Raw genomic sequence first — 20,109 nt, forward strand, 5'->3', positions numbered from 1 at the left:
GTTTCAGTTTTGCACTGGGGAAGCTCTAATTGTTGGAAAGCATCTCCCAAGGACAGCCCCCTTTGGTTCTAACTTCCTGGTTTCTCTTGCCCAGGCTGACAGAGGTCAAATACTCCTTCTCAGAACATTTCTCTAACAAGATTGGCATATTTACCAATTAAAAGTTATTAATTACATTTCAGAATTTGTAATTATGCATTCTATACATTTTTAGCAAAGCATTTTGTATGTTAATAATCCTATAACTGATAGTTAACCATCCATGTTTTACAGATGAAAAAAATCAAAGCTTATTAGGAAGTTGAAATAGCCTAAGATCATATAGCCCAAGGTGGAAAAACTGGAATTCTCTTTTCCTAAAATAGAATCAAAGTTAAAATTGCCTTTAGTTTCTAACTGCTGTCACCCTTGTTGCCCTTAAAAAAATTGGGCAGTAAGCAAGGAAGTTTAGAATTCTTTCACTGGACTGTCATTCAGCAAAATCCCAAGTACCTTTTTTATTTTGTATTATGACAACTTTGGCAGATTTCAAGATTCTAGACCATTATTTCTGCTTCCCTGGCTGCATGTATTTGTCTCCTTTAGGATAATTCCTTAGCCTCTTACGTGGAAGTTTTCCTGTATCTATCGTAGCAAAAGCCTCAGCCAAGAGATTCCAAACATAGTTACTGTGCTGTTTGGTACTTTAACAATTCTGTGCCTCTACGATTTAATTGGGCATCTTGCTTTTTTGCTTTTTTAATTCTGTAATTATCAGAATTCTGAAAACTTCATTTTCAGTAATGGCAGCACAATTATCCTTTTCAGTCACCTTGTTGTTACTACTTTATAACTTAATTTTCCGTGTTCCATCTCCCTTTGGTGGTTGCTTTTTTAAAATGCATGCAAAAAGTTGGTCCCGTTATTCTTGTATAAATGTGGATTTAACACTGGATCTGAAAGGTTTTGTCTCTTGTTTTTTTTTTTTTCCCCATGGTTCCTGGATTTAGTACAAATACTAATTTATCCTTTAAGTTGATGTTCCCCCAATTTCCAAGGTTCTGTCAAAGCAGGTAAATTTATTGAGTGTTTATTATATGACAGGTACTATTCTCATATTTTCTCATTTAATCCTCACAATAACCTATTGAGGTAAGTAGTGTTATTATCAGCATTTTATATTTCCTTCTGGCTTCTAGCACACTGGATTCAGAAAGCCAGAGTAGTTACAGCATTGGCTGTGTTTATTTTTCTGTTTCCTTCTTAACCATATTGGATTTTCAGAATTTGATTACATTTCACCCTTATATCTGTCAATGAATGTAGTGCATTTTTTGTCTTGTATAGGACTGTATTCATCTCTGCCCATTAACTGATATGTTTGTCGTACCCTTTGGAGGAATTTGCCCATGGGATCCATAGTCATGTTCAGGGTTTAGTACTAGTCCACTGTTTGAATCCTCCGTTTAGTGCTTTTCTATTGCCTGGCCAAAAAATTAAAAAGAACCAAAGGTATTCATAAATACTTTGCTGTCTTTATCATCCCAAAAAAGACAGTGGTCCTCTCCATTGTGATGAACCTCACCTAACTTTAGAAATCTACCCCAGATAAAACTACAACCTATTAACTTGGTGTAGGATGTTACTCAGCATGTGTGCAATTGCTCTTAAAACTATATTCCTTAATAAATCTGTATATTCTGATTTTATGTATCTAGATCTCTTCATTAGCACAAATATTCATGGACTTGAATTTGGAGATTTCTCTAGAGAACGTGATGGTCAGATCCTCATGGATTTGTGCCTGTGTATACACACATTCAAATTTGCTGAATTCTAAGATTATTAGTTATATATTCAAAGACAAATGACCAAATTCTTAAATCATTGATCAAATGTGTATGCACAAAAATTACCCAGTTACCATTAAATATTGACCCTAAATCTCTAGGTAATCTACTGTGGCTTGATGGAGATAAGCCAAACATTTTCTTTAGCCTTTTTCTATTGGGGTCCAGTCCTGTTCCTGTCTTTTGACAACTTCTTTGGCTAAGAAGAAGCCTACAGAAAAGGATCATTTGACACCTTGACCAGATCTGGTGGTTTGATTTCATGCTTCTTTTTTTCCTAGACTTCGCCTTGATCTAAGGCTTTTTAAGGTTAACTGAAACAAGTTTTATAAAAGAATATGTTAATGCCAAAAAGAATTTTTTATTTCTGCCTCTCCCAACTGCAGCTTGAGTCTCCTGTCCTATAGTTGTGTGTCTCTGAAGATTCCTATAATACAGCTTACAAAAGTCAGAATTTCAGGGTAGAGTTAGAAGTATAGCCTTTAGTTCCCATTGGAAGTTAGAGCAGAGTTTAGTAAATTTTTTCTGTAAAGGGGCAGGTAATAAATATTTCTGGCTTTGTGAGCCATATAGTCTCTGTTGTAATTACTAGACTACTATTTTAGTGCTAACAGCCATAGACAATATATAAATGAATGGGCATGGCCAGATTTGTCATATGGGCTATAATATGTCAAAACCTGAGTTAGTAACAGATACAGATTGAAGATCCACTTACCAACATTTGATTAAAATATTATAGAAGGCTTTCCAAGAATAATCTTTTTGTTTGTTTGTTTGTTTTAATCCAGGTGAACAAGGACTTTGGGTCTATTTTTTCTACTCTTTTGCCTGGTGCTAATGCTATGCTTGCACCACCAGAGGGGCAAACTGTATTGGATGGTCTGGAGTTCAAGGTTGCTTTAGGAAATACTTGGAAAGAAAACCTAACTGAACTTAGTGGTGGTCAGAGGTGAGTAATCCCTTTGCAGGACTACAATTTCTCATTCCTCTTACTTTATTATAATCCATCTGTTCAGAGTTAAGCTAAACAAAATTGAAAATTGGTAGGTAATCTTTACATGTAGAATTTAAGAGCTTAATTTGTAAGAATGCAGGTTTTTTGTTTGTTTGCTTGTTTGTTTTTAAGAACTTTTGATTAATGTAGTAGGCAATGGGGCACCTGGATGGCTCAGTTGGTTGAGCGTCCAACTCTTGATTGGATCAGGTCACGATCTCGGGGTCATGGGATTGAGCCTCGAGTTGGGCTCCATGCTCAGCGGGAAGTCTCCTTGAGATTCTCTCCCTCTTCCCCTGCTTGCGTGCATGTGCATGCTCTCTCTGAAATAAATAAACCTTTAAGATAGTAGGCAACAAAGGAGAAATAAGGATAAGTGATTAGAAAACTAGATAAAATATATGAAAAACTGTTGTTTTTAGACTTTGGGAAATGAATATGATACCTGAGTGCAGTGAAACAAAAGTGCTGAGCTCAGTGTTCATCCCAGCTTTCTCTGTAGGAGAAGTTTCTGGTTTGCAAGTGCACTGAGGGGAATCTACACAAAGCCTCACTAAAGTGGTCTCACTAAATTAAAGAAACAGAATTTTGGGAGGCCCCAACTTAGCATTCAGTCTGTACTGTCCCTGAGGTGAAAGGAACACTGCACACAGCAGAGTGCATCACATACCTTGAAGAGAGCAAGCTGATCCTCATGTACCTTGAGACTAACATAACACAGTATCTGCCATCTGATAAAAAGTACTGGACAGAAATCAAGAAAATGTGGCTCATAGCCTAAAGAAAAAATATTTGATGGAAAGAGACCTAGAAATGACAGGTGATAAAAATAAAAGACAAGGAAGTTACAGAATTATGTTAATTATTTCCAAGAATTAACAGGAAAAAAAGAACCTATTAGAATTTCTGGAGATAAAAAATATGCCCAGAAGTCAAAGTTCACCACATGACATTAACAGATTAGACAGTGTAAAAGAAACCTAAATGACTTTGAAGACACAGAAAATAGAAACTATTAAAGCTAAACTGAGAAACAGAAAACTCTAAAAATAGAGCTTCACTGACCATCAAGCCAACTAACATACATGTATTTGGAGCTCCAAAAACAGAGGAAGAGGCAAAACAGAAAAATACTTGAAATAGTTACCCCAGATTTTCCCAATTTGATGAGTTCTGTAAACCCACAATCTTCGTTTCTGTGAATCCTTAGTAGGATAAACACATCCCCTGCCCCTCCCCTCCTCCACACATACAATTATATAGCAGAGTATATTATATGAAATTGTGGTTTTTATATGCCAGTGATTAGAAAAATCTTAAAACAGCCAGAGGTAAAGAGACATTACATGGCAAGGAACAAAGATAAAAATGACTTCAGGCTTATTGTCAAAAATTATGCAGGCCAGAAATCCGGAACAACATCTAGAAAGTGCTAAAAGAGAAACATGTCAACCAAGAATTCTGTCTAATCAAAATATTCTTCAAATTGAAGTCAATATATTTTTTTCAGAAAAACAAAAGCTGAAGGAGTTTGATCCCAGCAGAACTGTGCAAGTTAAAGTTTTCAGGTGAAAGGAAAAGGATACCAGAAGAAAACTTGGATCTACATAAAGGAATGAATTGTGTTGAAAATAGCATGTTCTAGGCTTCAGGGAAGTTTTTCCAAGCCTTGCACAGTGATTCAGACAGTGAGCATACTAAAGAGAAACTTAAGTCATTGGCCTAACTCCTCACCTGCTGCAGAGAGCCAAATAATTAAAACCTCCTGAGAGAGAAATTGTGGGTATTCACATAATTAAAGATGGTTAGTTACTTTGTATTTTTCCCCTTGAGGATGTGCAATTCTAGTCCTTAAATTGTTCTCATGTGCCCTATGATGCCATCATGTAACTCTTAATGTATGTAGAAAATACTAAGACCTGTTCATTTTTCTTGTGAAAACCTTTGTCATTTTTATGATTAGAGTAGTGGTCCCTTGATTTATTTCATTATGATTAAGATCCCTAAATATTTTAACAGCATAAAACACCTTCTGGTGACTGTTAAAATTGAATTCCGTAGTTCAGATCCCAGTATCTAACTTTTTTTTTGCTGAAGTCCTAGAAAAAGTTTAGAGGAACACCTAAAATGTATGCTTCTTTTATTGGGACCTGAAAATTATTTCCATAATTATGATGATATGAAATTATTTCTACATATATACCATTATTTTAGATGTATATCCAGCACAATAGTTTAACTCTTGTGAGTTGTTTCTTTTTTTTCTGAAAGATAAGTTTGAAAGGAAACTCAGCATCTTAAGCATTTGGCACAGAGAAAGCCAAGGAAAAATAATTTTAGGTTGGTTGAATGACCTCAGCTCCCCTCTATGGTGGTAGCTGTCAGTCTCACTATTTTTTATTGCACTGTTTCATTCATTGCCTTTGCTAGAAATTTCGGTTTCACCTTAAACATTGAAAAAAACTTTTTTTTTTTAAGAAAAAAATATAAGAATTATGATTCTTCATGCCAGATTAGAACAAAACAAGGTACAGTTACAGGGGATGGTTAGCTAGGAGAGAACTGAAGAGGACCTATAGAGTCTGACTAACTATAAATTTTAAGTAAGGTGTATTATTAGGGTTCTCTGGAGAAACAGAACCAGTAGGGTGTGTATGTGTATGAAGAGATTCTTTTTTAATAAGGAATTGGCTCATCTTACTGTGGAGGCTGAAAAGTCCCACAATTTGTTATCTGCAAGCTAGAAACCCAGGAGGGCCAGTGGTGTAATTCAGTCTGGGTTTGAAGGCCTGAGAACCAGGAACACTGAGGCTGAATATCCATGTCCCAGCTCAAGTAATGAGGCAGGAAAGAACTAATTCTTTCCTCTGCCTTTCTTACTATTGAGTCCTTTGGCAGGGAGTGTGGTGTCCACCCACATTGGAGAGGGTAAACTGCTTTACTGTGTATTCCAGTTCACATGCAGATTTCACCGAGAAATACCCTCACAGACAAACCGAGAAATAAAGTTTAGTCAAATATTTGAGTACTTCGTGATCCAGCTAAGTTGACATACAAAATTAAGCATCACATAGTAATTGTTTGAACTTCTCACACTGGGAAGTAATGGGCCATAATCTATACAACTTACTCTTAAATGGTGCCAGTAGAAAATGGATATTGGTGTGTGCGTGTGTGTATATGTATACTCCTAACTGCTTGCATAGTGAAAGTTTGAAAGAGGCACCTACACCCGTTACAGTTTCAACAAGACAATAGCTGTTGTCTTAACCAGTAAGTATATAGCCTTCACTCCCCTGCTACCTAGGCATCTAACAGCAATTGGGGAAGGAAAGAAAATACTTACCATCTTTCCTTAAGGAGAAGTGCCATTTATCCCGATTCTTTGATTGGGAAGAATATAAACCTGTTCAAAATAAAACTCTTTGAAGAGAAGAAAGGAAAAGCTAAAATAAAAGAACCAGTTTAAAAAACTTAAGTGTTGACGTTTGAAACTTCAGTTAAGCCTGCACTATTCAATAGTAAGAGGAGAGCAAATTTGCTTCAGTGTTTTGGTAAAGAGTGGTAAAGTCACGTTTTGAGAACTTCTCTTTTGGTCTTTTTTTGCAGGTCGTTAGTAGCTTTGTCATTAATATTGTCCATGCTCCTCTTCAAACCTGCTCCAATTTATATCCTGGATGAGGTGGATGCAGCCTTGGATCTTTCTCACACCCAGAATATTGGACAGATGCTGCGTACTCATTTCACACATTCCCAGGTAAGAACCAGAAAAAATGTCTCTGTGACAGTTTTAGTATTTGTTCTTCTAAAACTGTTCTTTAGCAATGGCCAACACTAAGATATTTAGGGTTGAGAAATATTAAAGCATTGTGTATCTCTTTAAAATATATACTGAATATTTACATATACTTCCATTCAAGTGGATATTGAAGGAAAAAAAGGTTTGGTTTCCTATTCAAGAGGGAGCCAGGCATTACCATTGTTGACTGTACCATGAAGGAGAATCTAAGTTTTTCATAATTTGGAATTAATTTATGGTTAATATTATTTTCTCTAGCTAACTGTCCTAGGATACACAATCAAAGCAAGACCGTTTTAGGAAATCAGAAAATCCTGTGGTACCCGATGGGAGTACTCATCATTTTTCCTGATGAAATAGAAGAAAAGAAATAGAGAAAAGCCCCTTTAGGAATAGTTTGTTTTTATGGAACTGTTGCTGCAGGCACTGGGGCTGCCACATACGGTTATACAGATAATGCAACGTACGACTCGGGGGGGCTTCACTTATCATAGTTACCGCAGACTGTAGTATTACTGTAGTCTTTTTAGCAGGTAACAGTGAATGGTACCTTTTCTTAATTTTGTAAATGTTCCATTTGAGCTAGTGGTAGTGCTTGTAGGAACTTGTAGCCTTCTTTGATATTCTTAAAATATCACAGAGAAAGATATTTCACCAGGGCATTTAGAGTTAGCAACGAAACAGTGATGCCAGCTGCGGAGGACAGCAACAAGCAGTCACCAGTAGGAAGTAGTAAACCTGGGTAATGAAGCACTCAAAGTCAAATTAAGAGACTCTTAAAACCCAGATATAGAAAGCTAGAATTCATCTAGGTGCCCAGGATTAGAACTACTTTTCACTTGCAGTTGAGGATGGGTGCATTTGCTTCAAGCTAAGCTTTGGAAGAAATAACAAAATCAGAATATCTCCAGAAAGTTCTTAACCCCAGAATAAAAATAAGAGTGCATTTCTTCACATTACAAAAAGTATCTTATATGCTTTCTTTTTTTCCCTTTTTCCCTTAAGTTCATTGTGGTGTCACTAAAGGAGGGTATGTTCAACAATGCAAATGTCCTTTTCAAAACCAAGTTTGTGGATGGTGTTTCTACAGTAACCAGATTTACTCAATGTCAAAATGGAAAGATTCCGAAGGAAACCACATCCAAGGCAAAAGGACCCAAATGACCACATCTGGAAGTTAAAAGAACAAATTTACTCCTTCACCTTGACCTATATTTTAAACATAAAGAACTTGGGCTTTACTTATTTGTGTAAAAATGTAATGTTGTTACTTAACCCATATCTTCTCTTCCTTTATGTAATCACTTATAAATACGTAGATTCCTCTCAATTAGTTTAACTGTCGTCCAGTTACTGGTGATTTTGATTTTATGCATGTCCTCAAATGCATTTTTATTACAGAATTCTTTTATATATATATATATATATATGGGGGAGCCTGAGATAACCTGGTTGGTGGTAAATTCTGTTTGCAAAATCAAAAATACAAAGCAACAGATGAAATTAGAAGATAAATATAGCTGATAGTCAGCTTTTAATTAGTTAATTCCTACGGTAATATTAGTGTGTTTTCTGTTGTTAAGAAAGTAATTTAGGTGAGGAAGACTTATAAAAGCAAGTATCTGGACCAACAGAGGGAACATAAAAGAAGCTATTAGGCATGCACGAGCTGTTTGTGGCTCTTTGAAGGTACAATGCCAGAGCCCTGATTTAGACTCAGTGATTTAGACTTAGCGATGTTTGGTTATCATGTTTTTGTATGCTTAGTAACTGGTGTGTGCAATCTTAAGTTTTTAAAGTCTTTACCACTTTTTAATAGAAGCCTGGGAGAAGGTCTTTTGCATGCTGCCCTCCACCTTTATCTGAAGTCTCCTCATGTTTTCAAAGTCCAATCAGTAACAATCTATTGGTGAATGAGAATGTATTTATTTTTCCTTCATTCTGATACATTTATAAATAGATCCATCTGTTTTACCAAAAGAACTCAAAATTTGTTGATTATGTCTTAGTGTCTTCTGCTTTTTAATTCAAAAGGTTGAATTTCCTGTAAGAACTCAAAAGAAGCACTACCAATCACCGTAAGATTACTGTACATAGTTCCTGTTATCTCTAGGTACATCACCAGAATAGTGTCTCTAAACTTTGAGTCTTGAAAGCTCTCACATGATCTAGTCTGATCTTGAGTATGTTATTTTGCCTCACATCCTTCTTGATACTTGAGTCTTAGTTCCTCTAGTTATCCTTCACCTATATATGCTTTTAGTTCTTGGCCTTGGCTTTAACATTTCTCATCCTTTCTTCTCATGTCAGATAACATCCAGGTAACTGATATAATGGGAAACATAGGAAAGGATTGAATCTGGAATTAGTTCTTGTCCACTGTGGGAGGAGAGGGAGACAAAGCTATAAATGCTGAATTATAGGAAGTCTAATACCACATGTAAGAGACAGGAGTTTTTTTAATTTACTCTCAAATGTATTGCAGACTGTCTGCCCGGACATTTCTCTCAGTTCACACTTTCAGCAAGATCACGTACCTGTTGACCACAGCCTAATCAGCACTAGCTATTAGTTTTAGTATTTCTGATTTGCTAGTTACAAAATGGTACTTCATTGCTGTTTTAACTAGGACTTTATAAATAACTTGTGGGGTTGAATATTTTGCCATATGAACTAATTTCCTTTACTACAAAGTTTGTTTGCTTGCTTCCCTAATTTTTGTCATATGTAATCTTGCTCTTGGATGAAATTCCTCAAACATTGAATTTTTGTGTCATGTTGTTCATATTCTTTGATTAGAAGAAGACATGAAGGGGAACCGGAGACATTTATTTCTCACATCCGCAATAATAGGAGTAACTAACATTTACTGAGCTCTTTTGTACATCAGATGCTATTCTCATTTGCACATGTTTTCACATTTTAGGTGGGTACTGTTGATCAGCATTATATAATTGAGGAAATTGAATTGAGCAGAGAAATTAAGAAACTTGTCCACAGTGACAGTACAGTTACTTCAAAGCAGAGCCAAGATACCAATCTTGGTAGCTGGTCTCCAGAATATACAGTATTTACCCTTCTGACAGTTTGAATATTTGTGTTTATCGTACATAATTTAAGACCTATCTGGATGAGCAGTATGCACGATGTGAGAAAATTATTTTAGGAAGAATGTCAGACATTTAAAAAGAATTCCTTTGGTTTGGTTTGTTTGGGCATTTCAGGTACACTAACAACAGCAAAAGCAAAAACTCGAGATTCCCTCTTCTGATACGGTGAAGTAATCGAATAGTCCATCTGCTTCCACAATCATGTCACCTGCAATTTGGGGCGAGTTTTCTTCCTTTTTGATTTGTGTGCATTTTATTTACTTTTCTTAACTGCGCTGTCTTGAAGTTCCAGCCTCATGTTGTTTAAGAGTAATAATGAGAGCCAGCATATTTGCCTTTTCTGTAGAATTCGGAGGAAAGCATTCTGTCTTTCACTACCTAAGTAAAATGTTAGCTTTAGGCTTTTGGTTTATATTCTTTATCAAGGTAAAGACTTTTCCATCTATTCCTAGTTTGATCAGTTTTGTCACGGATGGGTTATTGCATTTTCATTGCTTTTTTTTTGCATTGATGATACGATCATGTAACTATGTGTTATGAATTATATTACTTGATTTTTTAATATTACACCTATTTAATCTGGTATTCCTAGATTAAACCCCGTTTGGCCATGGTCTATAATTCTTTTTATGTACAGGTATACCTTGTTTTTTGATTTATGGGTAACTGCGTGGTTTGTGTTTGTGTTTTTATACAAATTGAAGGTTTGTGGCACCCATGCTGCAAGTAAGTCTCCCAGCACCATTTTTCCAATAGCATTTGTTCCGTGTGAGTCTGTCAGTTTGGTAATTCCGCGATAATTTCAAATTTTTTCATTATTATATTTGTTATGGTGATCCATGATCAGTGATTACAACTCACTGAGAGCTCAGATGATGGTTAGCATTTTTTAGCAATAAAGTATTTAAGGTATGTACTTTTAGACATGCTGTCGCACACTTAATAGACTATTATAAATTTTATGTGCACTGGGAAACCCAAAATTTTGCTTTGTGATAACATGCTTTATTATGGCCATATGGAACAGAACCCAAAATATCTCTAGGGTATGCCTTTATTATAGGATTCTGTTTGCTAAGAGTTTGGTCATGATTTTTGTGTATGTTCATGAAGGTTTTTGGTAATTTTTTTTGTTTGTTTTCCTACTGGCTTTGTTCGGTTTTAGGGTAATACTACTTTTATAAAATGAATTGGGAGGGGCACCTGGGTGGCTCAGTGGGTTAAAGCCTCTGCCTTCAGCTCAGGTGATGATCCCAGGGTCCTAGGATCAAGCCCCGCATCAGGCTCTCTGTTCGTTGGGGAGCCTGCTTCCCCCTCTTTCTCTCTGCCTCCCTCTGTGCCTACTTGTGATCTGTCTGTCAAATAAATAAAATATTAAAAAAATAAATAAATAAAATGAATTGGGAAATGTCCCTCCTTCCATTTTCCTGTAGAACTATATAGAATTTGTCTCAATTCTCTCAATTCTTTAAATATTAGAATTTTCCTGTGAAACTAGGCCTAGAGAATGGGGGGGTGGGATGAGGAGAATATAAAATAAGTACAATTGCTTTAATAGTTATGGGTCTACTTACCTATTTTATAATGGGAGACTTGTGATACTTTGTGTTTTTTGTTGAATTGTTGCATCTAAATTGTCAGATTTGTAATTTGTGTGGAGAGGTCATGGTATTTCCTCATGATCCTTTTGATGTCTTCAAACTCTGAAGTGGTAATTTGTGCTTTTTTTCCTCTTTATCAGTCTTCCTGAAGTTTGTTGATTTTATTGTCTTTCAGTTTTCAATTCTTTGATTTCTGCTTTTTTTTTTTTTTTTTGGCTTACTTTGCTCTTTTCTAATTTTATGGTAGAAGTTTAGATTATTGATTTGAGACCTTTTTTTTTCCTAGCAAGAAATACCATTTAGCTTCATCTCACAGATTTTGATATGTTGCATTTTCATGTTGTTGTTTAAGATTTTTTTTTTTTTAATTTATTTGACAAAGAGGAACATAAGTAGGGGGAGCAGGAGAGGGAGAAGCAGGCTTCCCGCAGAGCAAGGAGCCAAATGCGGGGCTCCATCCCAGGACCCTGGGATCATGACCTGAGGTAAAGGCAGGTGCTTAACAACTGAGCCATCCAGGGGCCCCGCATTTTCATCTTTCGGTTCAAATATATTCTAATTTGCTTTGACATTTCTTCTTTTTGTTGGATTCTTTTGGAATGTATTTAATTTCCAGATAGTTGGAGATATTCCAGGTAGTATTTTCTTACTGATTTCTAGTTTATTCTGTATGGTCAGGAAACCTTTTTTTTTTTTAATTTTTTTTTTTTTTTTAATGATAGAAAAAAAATGCAAATTCAATGGTCTAAGGTTCTATCTTAATCTGTACTCTAGGTAAATAAGAACAAAGTAAACCAGATTAAATAGAAAGGTGGAGAAGTCAGCATATATAGGACTGATAAACAGTGGAGAAAAAAATTAGTGAAACTGATAATTGGTTCTCAAAAGAACAATAAAATCATTCTATCTATAATTAGACCAAGTAAACCAGAAATTGCAAGTCCCTAATATCAGGAAGGAAAGAAGTTACTACTATGGCTCTTAACTAAATTAAAAGGATACCTAAAGTTATTATGATTTTTATGCCATAAGTGCAGCACCTTAAGACAAGATGGAAAATTGGAAACATAAAACTCGACCAAAATTGACAAGAATAGACGATACCAGAATAGCCTCACATCTATTAATGCAATTCAAATGATTAAATATTCTCCCACAAGGAACACTTTAGTTCCATGTGGTTTTACTTGTAAATTTCACCATTCAAGGAAGAAGTAATACCAGTCTTAACATTCTTACAGAAAACAGAGGGGGATGGGAACACTTACAACTTGTTTTATGAGACCAGGGTTTAAAACTTGACAAAGACCTTACAAAACAAAATTACATTATGGTAGTCCTCATGAACATAGGAGCAGAAAATATTAGCAGACTGAATCTAATGACATCCATAAAAGATAATAAACCATTTTCATGTTTACCAGATGGTACTGACAGCTAGATATTTATACAGAAAAACGCTGCCCTTTACAACATAAAAAGTAACTAAAGATGAGTCCTAGACCTAAAAGCAGTAGTTTTAACACTTGAAGAAAGAAAATCTTTGTGACCTTAGATTAAGCAAAGATTTCCTAGAATGCAAAAAAACACAAATTAAAAAAATATATATAAAATTAAATTTAAAATATCTTCAAAGGCTCTTAAGAAAATGGAAAGACAAAGTACAGAATAGGAGAAATATATTTACAATGTAGAGAGCTGACAGAATTATGTGCAGAATGTGTAAAGAACTTGGAACTCCCATGTCAACATTTGCATAAAGGGTGGGTAAAACTGGTTACCTTAGCATAAACCAAGGCGGGGCAGTGCACTGTATTCACAATACCGACTGCAATTTTCACTGCCACACATTTGAATGTTTTAATGGCAGGCTCTTTGGCTCTGGTCATGATCCCAGGGTCCTGGGATTGAGCCCCGTGTCGGGCTCTCTGCTCAACGGGGAGCCTGCTTCCCTTCCTCTCTCTGCCTGCCTCTCTGCCTACTTGTGATATCTGTCTGTCAAATAAATAAATAAAATCTTAAAAAAAAAAAAAAAGGCAGGCTCACTTAAGGGTATCGTTGATGAAGCTGTAAAAATTTTTTTATCCCCTCCTCCCTCTTTTGTAATCTGAGTGATAAAAATGGCAAGTAGGTAAAAAGCACTTCTGCATACCAAAACATAGTTTTGCAGAAATGCAGTTATTCAGTTGGAGTGTGAAGTAACTGCTTTTTTTCTGGAATACCATTTAGATGGAATACCATTAGATGACTAAGACAAACTATGGTTAAGTCTGTGGTATTTGGTAGACATTTCTTAAAAATGAAAAAAAAAAAAAATGAGCCTGTCCTATTAACCTGAAATTTGTTGCAAATAATAAAATTGTAGCTTTCAAACGAAAATTAGAATTTTGCCAAACTTGTATTTGTCATTGTGAGCTGGACATCTTCTCAATGAAGACTTTTCTGATAATGTTGATGGTTATATAAACAAGCAGGATTTTTTCTATGTCATATGAAATGTGTTAACATTTTAAAGATTTGCATAACTCAATAAGTGGTATTTTCCCATGATGAATGTGAGGCTACAAAATCCTACATGGGTACAAAACCGATTACAATGTTACAGAGTACAATAACTTTATTGATAGGGTTTCAGATGCCACATGGCAACTATTAAGAAGTGATCACTTGTTGCATTGTGTTGTTAATGTCAAGAAAGACTATCTACATCATCTAATATACCTCACTTTCCAGCTACATACTTATTCTCAACTCTAGGTATGAAACTTGAATAACTTGTCCAGTGTTACACAGCTAGAAAGTGAGGGGTGGGAGAAGGGAGCCAGGATTTAAACTCAGTATCCAGCTAAAGACCCTATCCATACTCTCGGCCATTATAATATAACAAGCGAGTTAGGTATACTCCTGTGTTTGTGCCTAGAGCTGAAATAACACTCCCATTCTGCCTTGCATAGATAAGATTCTCTTGTTACTTGGCCTTGCATGGGTGGGAGCAAGTAGAGATACATTTACATCCATTGTAGAAAACAAGGATTACAGTAATACTAAAGCTCATGCCACTAATCATTTTATAGCAATCTAGTGAGATAATGTGGCTGCCCCTTTTCTTGCTACTGGTTAAGGACCACAGTTTTCTTTGATGGGTTAAGGCTTTACGTATTACCCAAGACAACTTTTCTTAGGTGGTTTGTAGGATGGGCTCTGTTACTCGATGATCTAAGTATCTTCTAAAGTTGACCTCAAGGCTCATTGCTCCTTTCTGCATGTTGTTCCATGTGTACATTACTAACCTGTTTACAAGTTTGCATTCTACGCCTCTAACCGCCCACTTTATGGAGTTCCAGCCTATCCTCACTGCCGTTATGAACCCCACATGGCACCCAGGCTGCAACAGCTGCCACTCCTGGACACGGCTTACTGCTTTGTTTTGGCTCATGCTTTTGTCAGTGTGGAACAGTCATTCTATACCATTCCTGTCAACAGCATACCCACCTTTAAAGGTTCTACTCCGAAAACACCACCTCTGTGGATCATTCTCTGTGCCCATCTTCCTTTCATAAGGCATCAAAAATATTGCCCAATAGTAGTAACTGAACACACCTTAGTTCTAGTAGATCGTAAACTGCTAAGTGCAATTCTTTGGAGCCCATAACCTATTCAATGACTTGATCTCAAAGATGATTAACTTAATGAAAGAGTATAAGAACTCATAAAAGTTAAAGGCGAAATAGACCATAGTATTTAGCTTATGTACCACACTACAGATTAGCAAACACTGATCCATATTCATTATGAAAAATTACTGTTAGGGGTATGACATACAATCGTACATCTAATGAAGTTTCACAGTAAAACTTAATGAGAAGATTTCATGCTAGAGACTTTTCCTCCAAGGAATTCAAAGAATCTATAGTATCAGTCCTTTTATGTGTTGTATCTATTACTTCCTACTCTATTTTTCATAGGTGTGGGAAGTATATATAAATTGTCTAAACTCTTGTGTTCCAAAGTTGAAAGGTTTTTATTTCACATCTGTCTGCTTTCATGAAAACCTGAAGATGACACACACAAATGGAAGTATGTTTCATGCTTATGGATTGGAAGAATTTTGTTAAAATGTCCATACGACCCAAAGGAATCTATAGATTCAGTGCAATCCCTATCATACCAACAGCATTTCTCAAATAACTAGAACAAATGTACTAAAATTTGTATGGAGCCAACAAAGTGATTTTAAAGAATAAAGCTGGAAGTATCACAGTCCCCAGCTTCAAGAGACACCACAAAGCTATAGTAATGAGAATAGTATGGTACTGACATAAAAGTCAACCCATAGACCAATGGAAAAGGATAAAGCGCTCAGAAATAAAGCTACTTATTTGGTCATGAGTCTGCCACAAAGGAGACAAGAGTATACAAAACTTTAAATTGCTTAGTAATTTAGATCTAGAAGTTTGCTTTTGTGCTAATTAGGATTAACAATTCAGGGCATGTTAATTTGAAGAAGAGGGAAAAATACCTAACAAAATGTTTCTCCTGAGATTGCTTCCAGCTCAGCATAAGGAAGCAGGTATTAAACACATCCTGATTACCTCTGCTTGGGGGGACCAGAAAGAGCATCAGTTAATTTACTTTTATAAATAATTCCAATACTTTAAGCCATATTTTCTACTCCCTCTCATAATTTCTATCACAGCTAAATGGACCAGAAATGCACTGTGCCGTAGGGACGCCTGGGTGGCTCAGTGGGTTAAGCAGCTGCCTTCGGCTCAGGTCATGATCCCAGCGTCCTGGGAGCGAGTCCTGCATCGGGCTTCTTGCTCGGCAGGGAGCCTGCTTCTCCCTCTGCCTCTGCCTGCCATTCTGTCTGCCTGTGCTCGCTCGCTCTCCCTCTCTCTCTGACAAATAAATCTAAAAAAAAAAAAAAAAAAAATGCATTGTGCCGCTAATCTATGGCCCATGCTATTCCTGGTTGGGGCTGAAAAAATTTTAGATGGCAAAATGTAGATTTAGGATAAAGAGAAAAGAAAATAAGCATACAGTGCACCTAGTTTCATCTATGACCTTATTTTAGCAGCTCAACAAAGTTGCCGTTATTCTCACAGATGAGAAAACAGGCTCAGAGAAGTTACTTTCCTCGCTCAGTTAAGGTGCAGCCAATCAGAATTTGATTTCATCTCTTTAATTCCAAAGTTCATGCTCTTTCAACTACACAATTGTTTCCAACACATTATTTAGTAATGTAAAAACTATTTAAAGGAAAAACTTTTCAAGGGAGATTTAAATATGTATGAGCATAAACTTTGAAATGAACTCCTTTTGCCTCCAGTCTCATAAAACTAAAATAACGGATAAATACAAAATAAATACAAACCATCACAGAAACAAAAGTTTAGCTCAGCATTTATCTAATTACGTAGATAAAGGTGAAATAAATTGGTGCTTAGCGTGAGCCTATGCTATCTGCTACAGAGCAAATTCTTTTAATTTTCACATATTAATGTGAACCATGACTAATTTTTCCCACTGCTGCCCTCACTTTGCACTACAGTAAAACCTTGCACAGTGTGCATTTGGTCATCACCTACTAGGAATACACCATATACAGATTAAGAATAACTCTACTCTCTCCTCAGGCTAGGGAAACAAAAGCAAAAATAAGACAACACAAAAATAAAAAGCATTTGCATAGCAAATGGAACCATCAGCAAAACCAAAAGGCAATCTACTGAGTGGGAAAAGATATCTGCCAATGACATATCCAATCAGGAGTTAATATCCAAAAATATATAAAGAAATTAAGCAATCCAACACACACACACACACACACCAAAAATAACAAAAATGGGCAAAGGACTTGAATAGACATTTCTTCAAAGACGACCTACAGATGGCAAACAGACACATGAAAAGATGCTCAACATCTTTCATCATCAGGGAAATACAAACCAAAACAATGACATCACCTTACTCTTGTCAAAATGGTTAAAATAAAAAAGATAAATAAAAAGTGTTTGTGAGAGGCGCCTGGATGGCGCAGTAGTTAAACATCTGCCTTCAGCTCAGGTCGTGATCCCAGGGTCCTGGAATCAGGTCCCGTACTGGGGTCCTGCAACAGGCTCCCTGCTCTGGGAGAAGCCTGCTTCTACCTCTCCCACTCACCCTGCTTTGTTCCCTGTCTTGGTGCGTCTCTGTCAAACAAATAAATCTTAAAAAAAAAAAAAAAAGATCGTGCGGCTATGGAGAAAAAGGAACCCTCGTGCACTATTTGGGAATGTAGATTGGTGCAGCCACTGTGGAAATATAGCATGGAGGTTCCTCAAGGAATTAAAAATAGAATTAGTATATGATCCAGCATTCCACTACCAGGCATTTACTCAAAGAAGACAAAAACACTAATTTGAAAAGATAGATGTGTCACTATTATTAAGGAATTTTTTTGATGCCTTATGAAAGGGGGATGGGCATAGAAAAGGATCCACAGATGCAGTGTCTTAAATAGCACGTTGAAGAATGGGAATGCTGTTGATACGAATGTTACAGAGTAACTGCTCTAGAGGAGCATGAGCAAAAACAGACTGAAAACAAAAGGCGAGAGGGAAGAACACGCATGCATAAGTCGTGACAACGTGACACTGGATGTTCGGGAAATGAAGTTTTTTTCTATATGCGTGGATTATAGACTATATAAATGGAATCAAGAAATGAAGCTGAAGGATAAGGAGAAAGGAACCCTTGGCTTTGTTGGTGGGAACGTTGATTGGTGTGGGAACTACAGAAAATAGTTTGGAAGTTCCTCAAAAAATTAAAAGTAGAACTGCCATATGATCCAGCAATTCTACTTGTGTGTATTTATCTGACAAAAACAAAAACACGAACTTGAAAAGACACCCCTATGTTCACTCCAGAGTTATTTACAATAGCCAAAATATGAAAACAGCCTATGTATCCATCAATGGAAGGATAAAATGTGGTATGTATAAATTTAGTGGAATATTATCCAGCCATAAAAAAGAGAAGGGAATCTTGCCATATTTGACAGTATTGATGGAGTTTCAGGGCATTCTGCAAAGTGAAGTAAGTCAGAAAGACACATTGCAGTACAGGTGGAATATAAAATAAACCAACAAACTCCCCAAGCTCATAGATACAGAAAACATTGGTGGTTGCCAGAAGCAGGGGGTGTGCAGATGGGTGAAGGGGGTCAAAGGTACAAACATCAAAATGTACATACATCTAGTGATGGGGATGTACAGCATGGGGACCGTAGTTAATAATACTGTATTGTATATTTGAAAGTTCTTAAAGGTATCTTAAAAGTTCCCATCACAAGAAAAGAATTTGTAACAACTTATGGTGACAGATATTAACTAGACTTACTGTGGTGATTATTTTGCACTATATACAAATATTGAATCATGTATACCAGAAACTAATATAATGTTACAGGCAGTAGAAGAAAATGAAGCTGGAAAACAGCCAAGGACTGGACTGAGAAAACTGACTTTAAACTGCCCTCTTAACAAGTCTAATGTGAATGGAAAACTGGTGCTAGAAACTCTAATCAGAAATCAGAATAAAAATGGAACTCCATCCTAAAATATAAAAAAAGGAAAATGGTCAAGGGTACCTGTGTGGCTCAGTTGGTTAAGCATATATCTCTTGGTTTCAGCTCAGGTCATGGTGTCAAGGTCCTGGGATGGAGGCCCAAATTGGGCTCTGCATTCAGCACAGATTCTGCTGGAGATGTCTCCTTCTCCTGCCTCCACTCCCACTCCCTCTGCTCCGCTTCTGCTCACCCTCTAAAATAGATAAAATCTTTAAAAAATTAAAAATTAAAAAGGAAAATGGTCAAACAGAAGAAAAACAATATGACAAAAGTCAATAATATGTGGATATGGCCCCAAGATCCAACCTTGAAAATTTAACACAATTCTATCAAAAGCAGTAACCAGAGCCGTGATTAAAATCTTCTCAATGGGAAGAAAAACACTGCAGAGACAGGTAAAAGATATTCATGTATTTTCTGGCAAAATCAATGGAAAAGAGGGGGAGAGGCAAGATGGCAGAGGAGTAGCACACTGAAATGACATCAGATCCCAGGAGTTCAGCTAGCTAGGTATCAAACCATTGCGAACACCTACAAACCCAATAGGAGATAGAAGAGCAGCAATTCTAGGAACAGAAAATTGACCACTTTCTGAAAGGTGGTACGTGTGGAGAAGGGAATCTGAAGTGACGGAAAGATAGACTGCGGTGGGTGAGGGGCGGCTCCCAGCAAGTGGTGGAGCAGTGGAGCACAAAATCAGAACTTTTAGAAGTCTAGTCCACTGAGGGACATCACTCCAGAGGCTAAGCAGGGGTGACGCCCTCACAGGGACAGTGTGGTCTCAGGACCCATGGGGTCACAGAAAGACCAGGGGTGTCTGAGTGTGGCAGAGCTGCCAGGTATTGGAGCGGGAAAGCTGGCTACAGAGGTGGAGCCAAGGAGTGAGCTCTTAGCTTGGGCCTTACCTTAAAAGGTGATCTGAGGCACAGTTAGGGTACTGCTTTTCAAGCAGGGACCCCACAAGTGGCAGATCTGGGGAGACAGCCCACTTCCTCCTCCAGGAGAAGCAGCGCAGGCAGGAATCTCCTGGGTTTGGAGACTCCAAATGGGGCCATGCACCAGATAGAAACGCTCTGTCACAGGCCTGGTGAGCTCGGAGCAGGGCTGGAGACCAGGGAGACAGGAGTGTTAGACCGCTTTTCTCCGAGGACACACTGAGGAGTA

General features: G+C 36.9%; 1 protein-coding gene across 1 annotated transcript in view; it reads left to right on the top strand.

Moving 5' to 3' along the window:
• Window positions 1-9,806, top strand: part of LOC111146264 (structural maintenance of chromosomes 2) — a 58,502-nt gene extending 48,696 nt beyond the window's left edge. The window contains exons 23-25 of the mRNA XM_022501739.1: window positions 2,621-2,781; window positions 6,436-6,583; window positions 7,631-9,806. Coding sequence (XP_022357447.1) covers window positions 2,621-2,781; window positions 6,436-6,583; window positions 7,631-7,789 — 468 coding nt within the window. The 3' untranslated portion in view covers window positions 7,790-9,806. The remainder of the gene's footprint in view (window positions 1-2,620; window positions 2,782-6,435; window positions 6,584-7,630) is intronic.
• Window positions 9,807-20,109: the final 10,303 nt, after the last annotated feature.

The sequence above is a fragment of the Enhydra lutris genome, unplaced genomic scaffold, assembly GCF_002288905.1.
Source record: "Enhydra lutris kenyoni isolate GAN:26980312 unplaced genomic scaffold, ASM228890v2 scaffoldscaffold13, whole genome shotgun sequence".
Taxonomy (NCBI): Eukaryota; Metazoa; Chordata; class Mammalia; order Carnivora; family Mustelidae; genus Enhydra; species Enhydra lutris.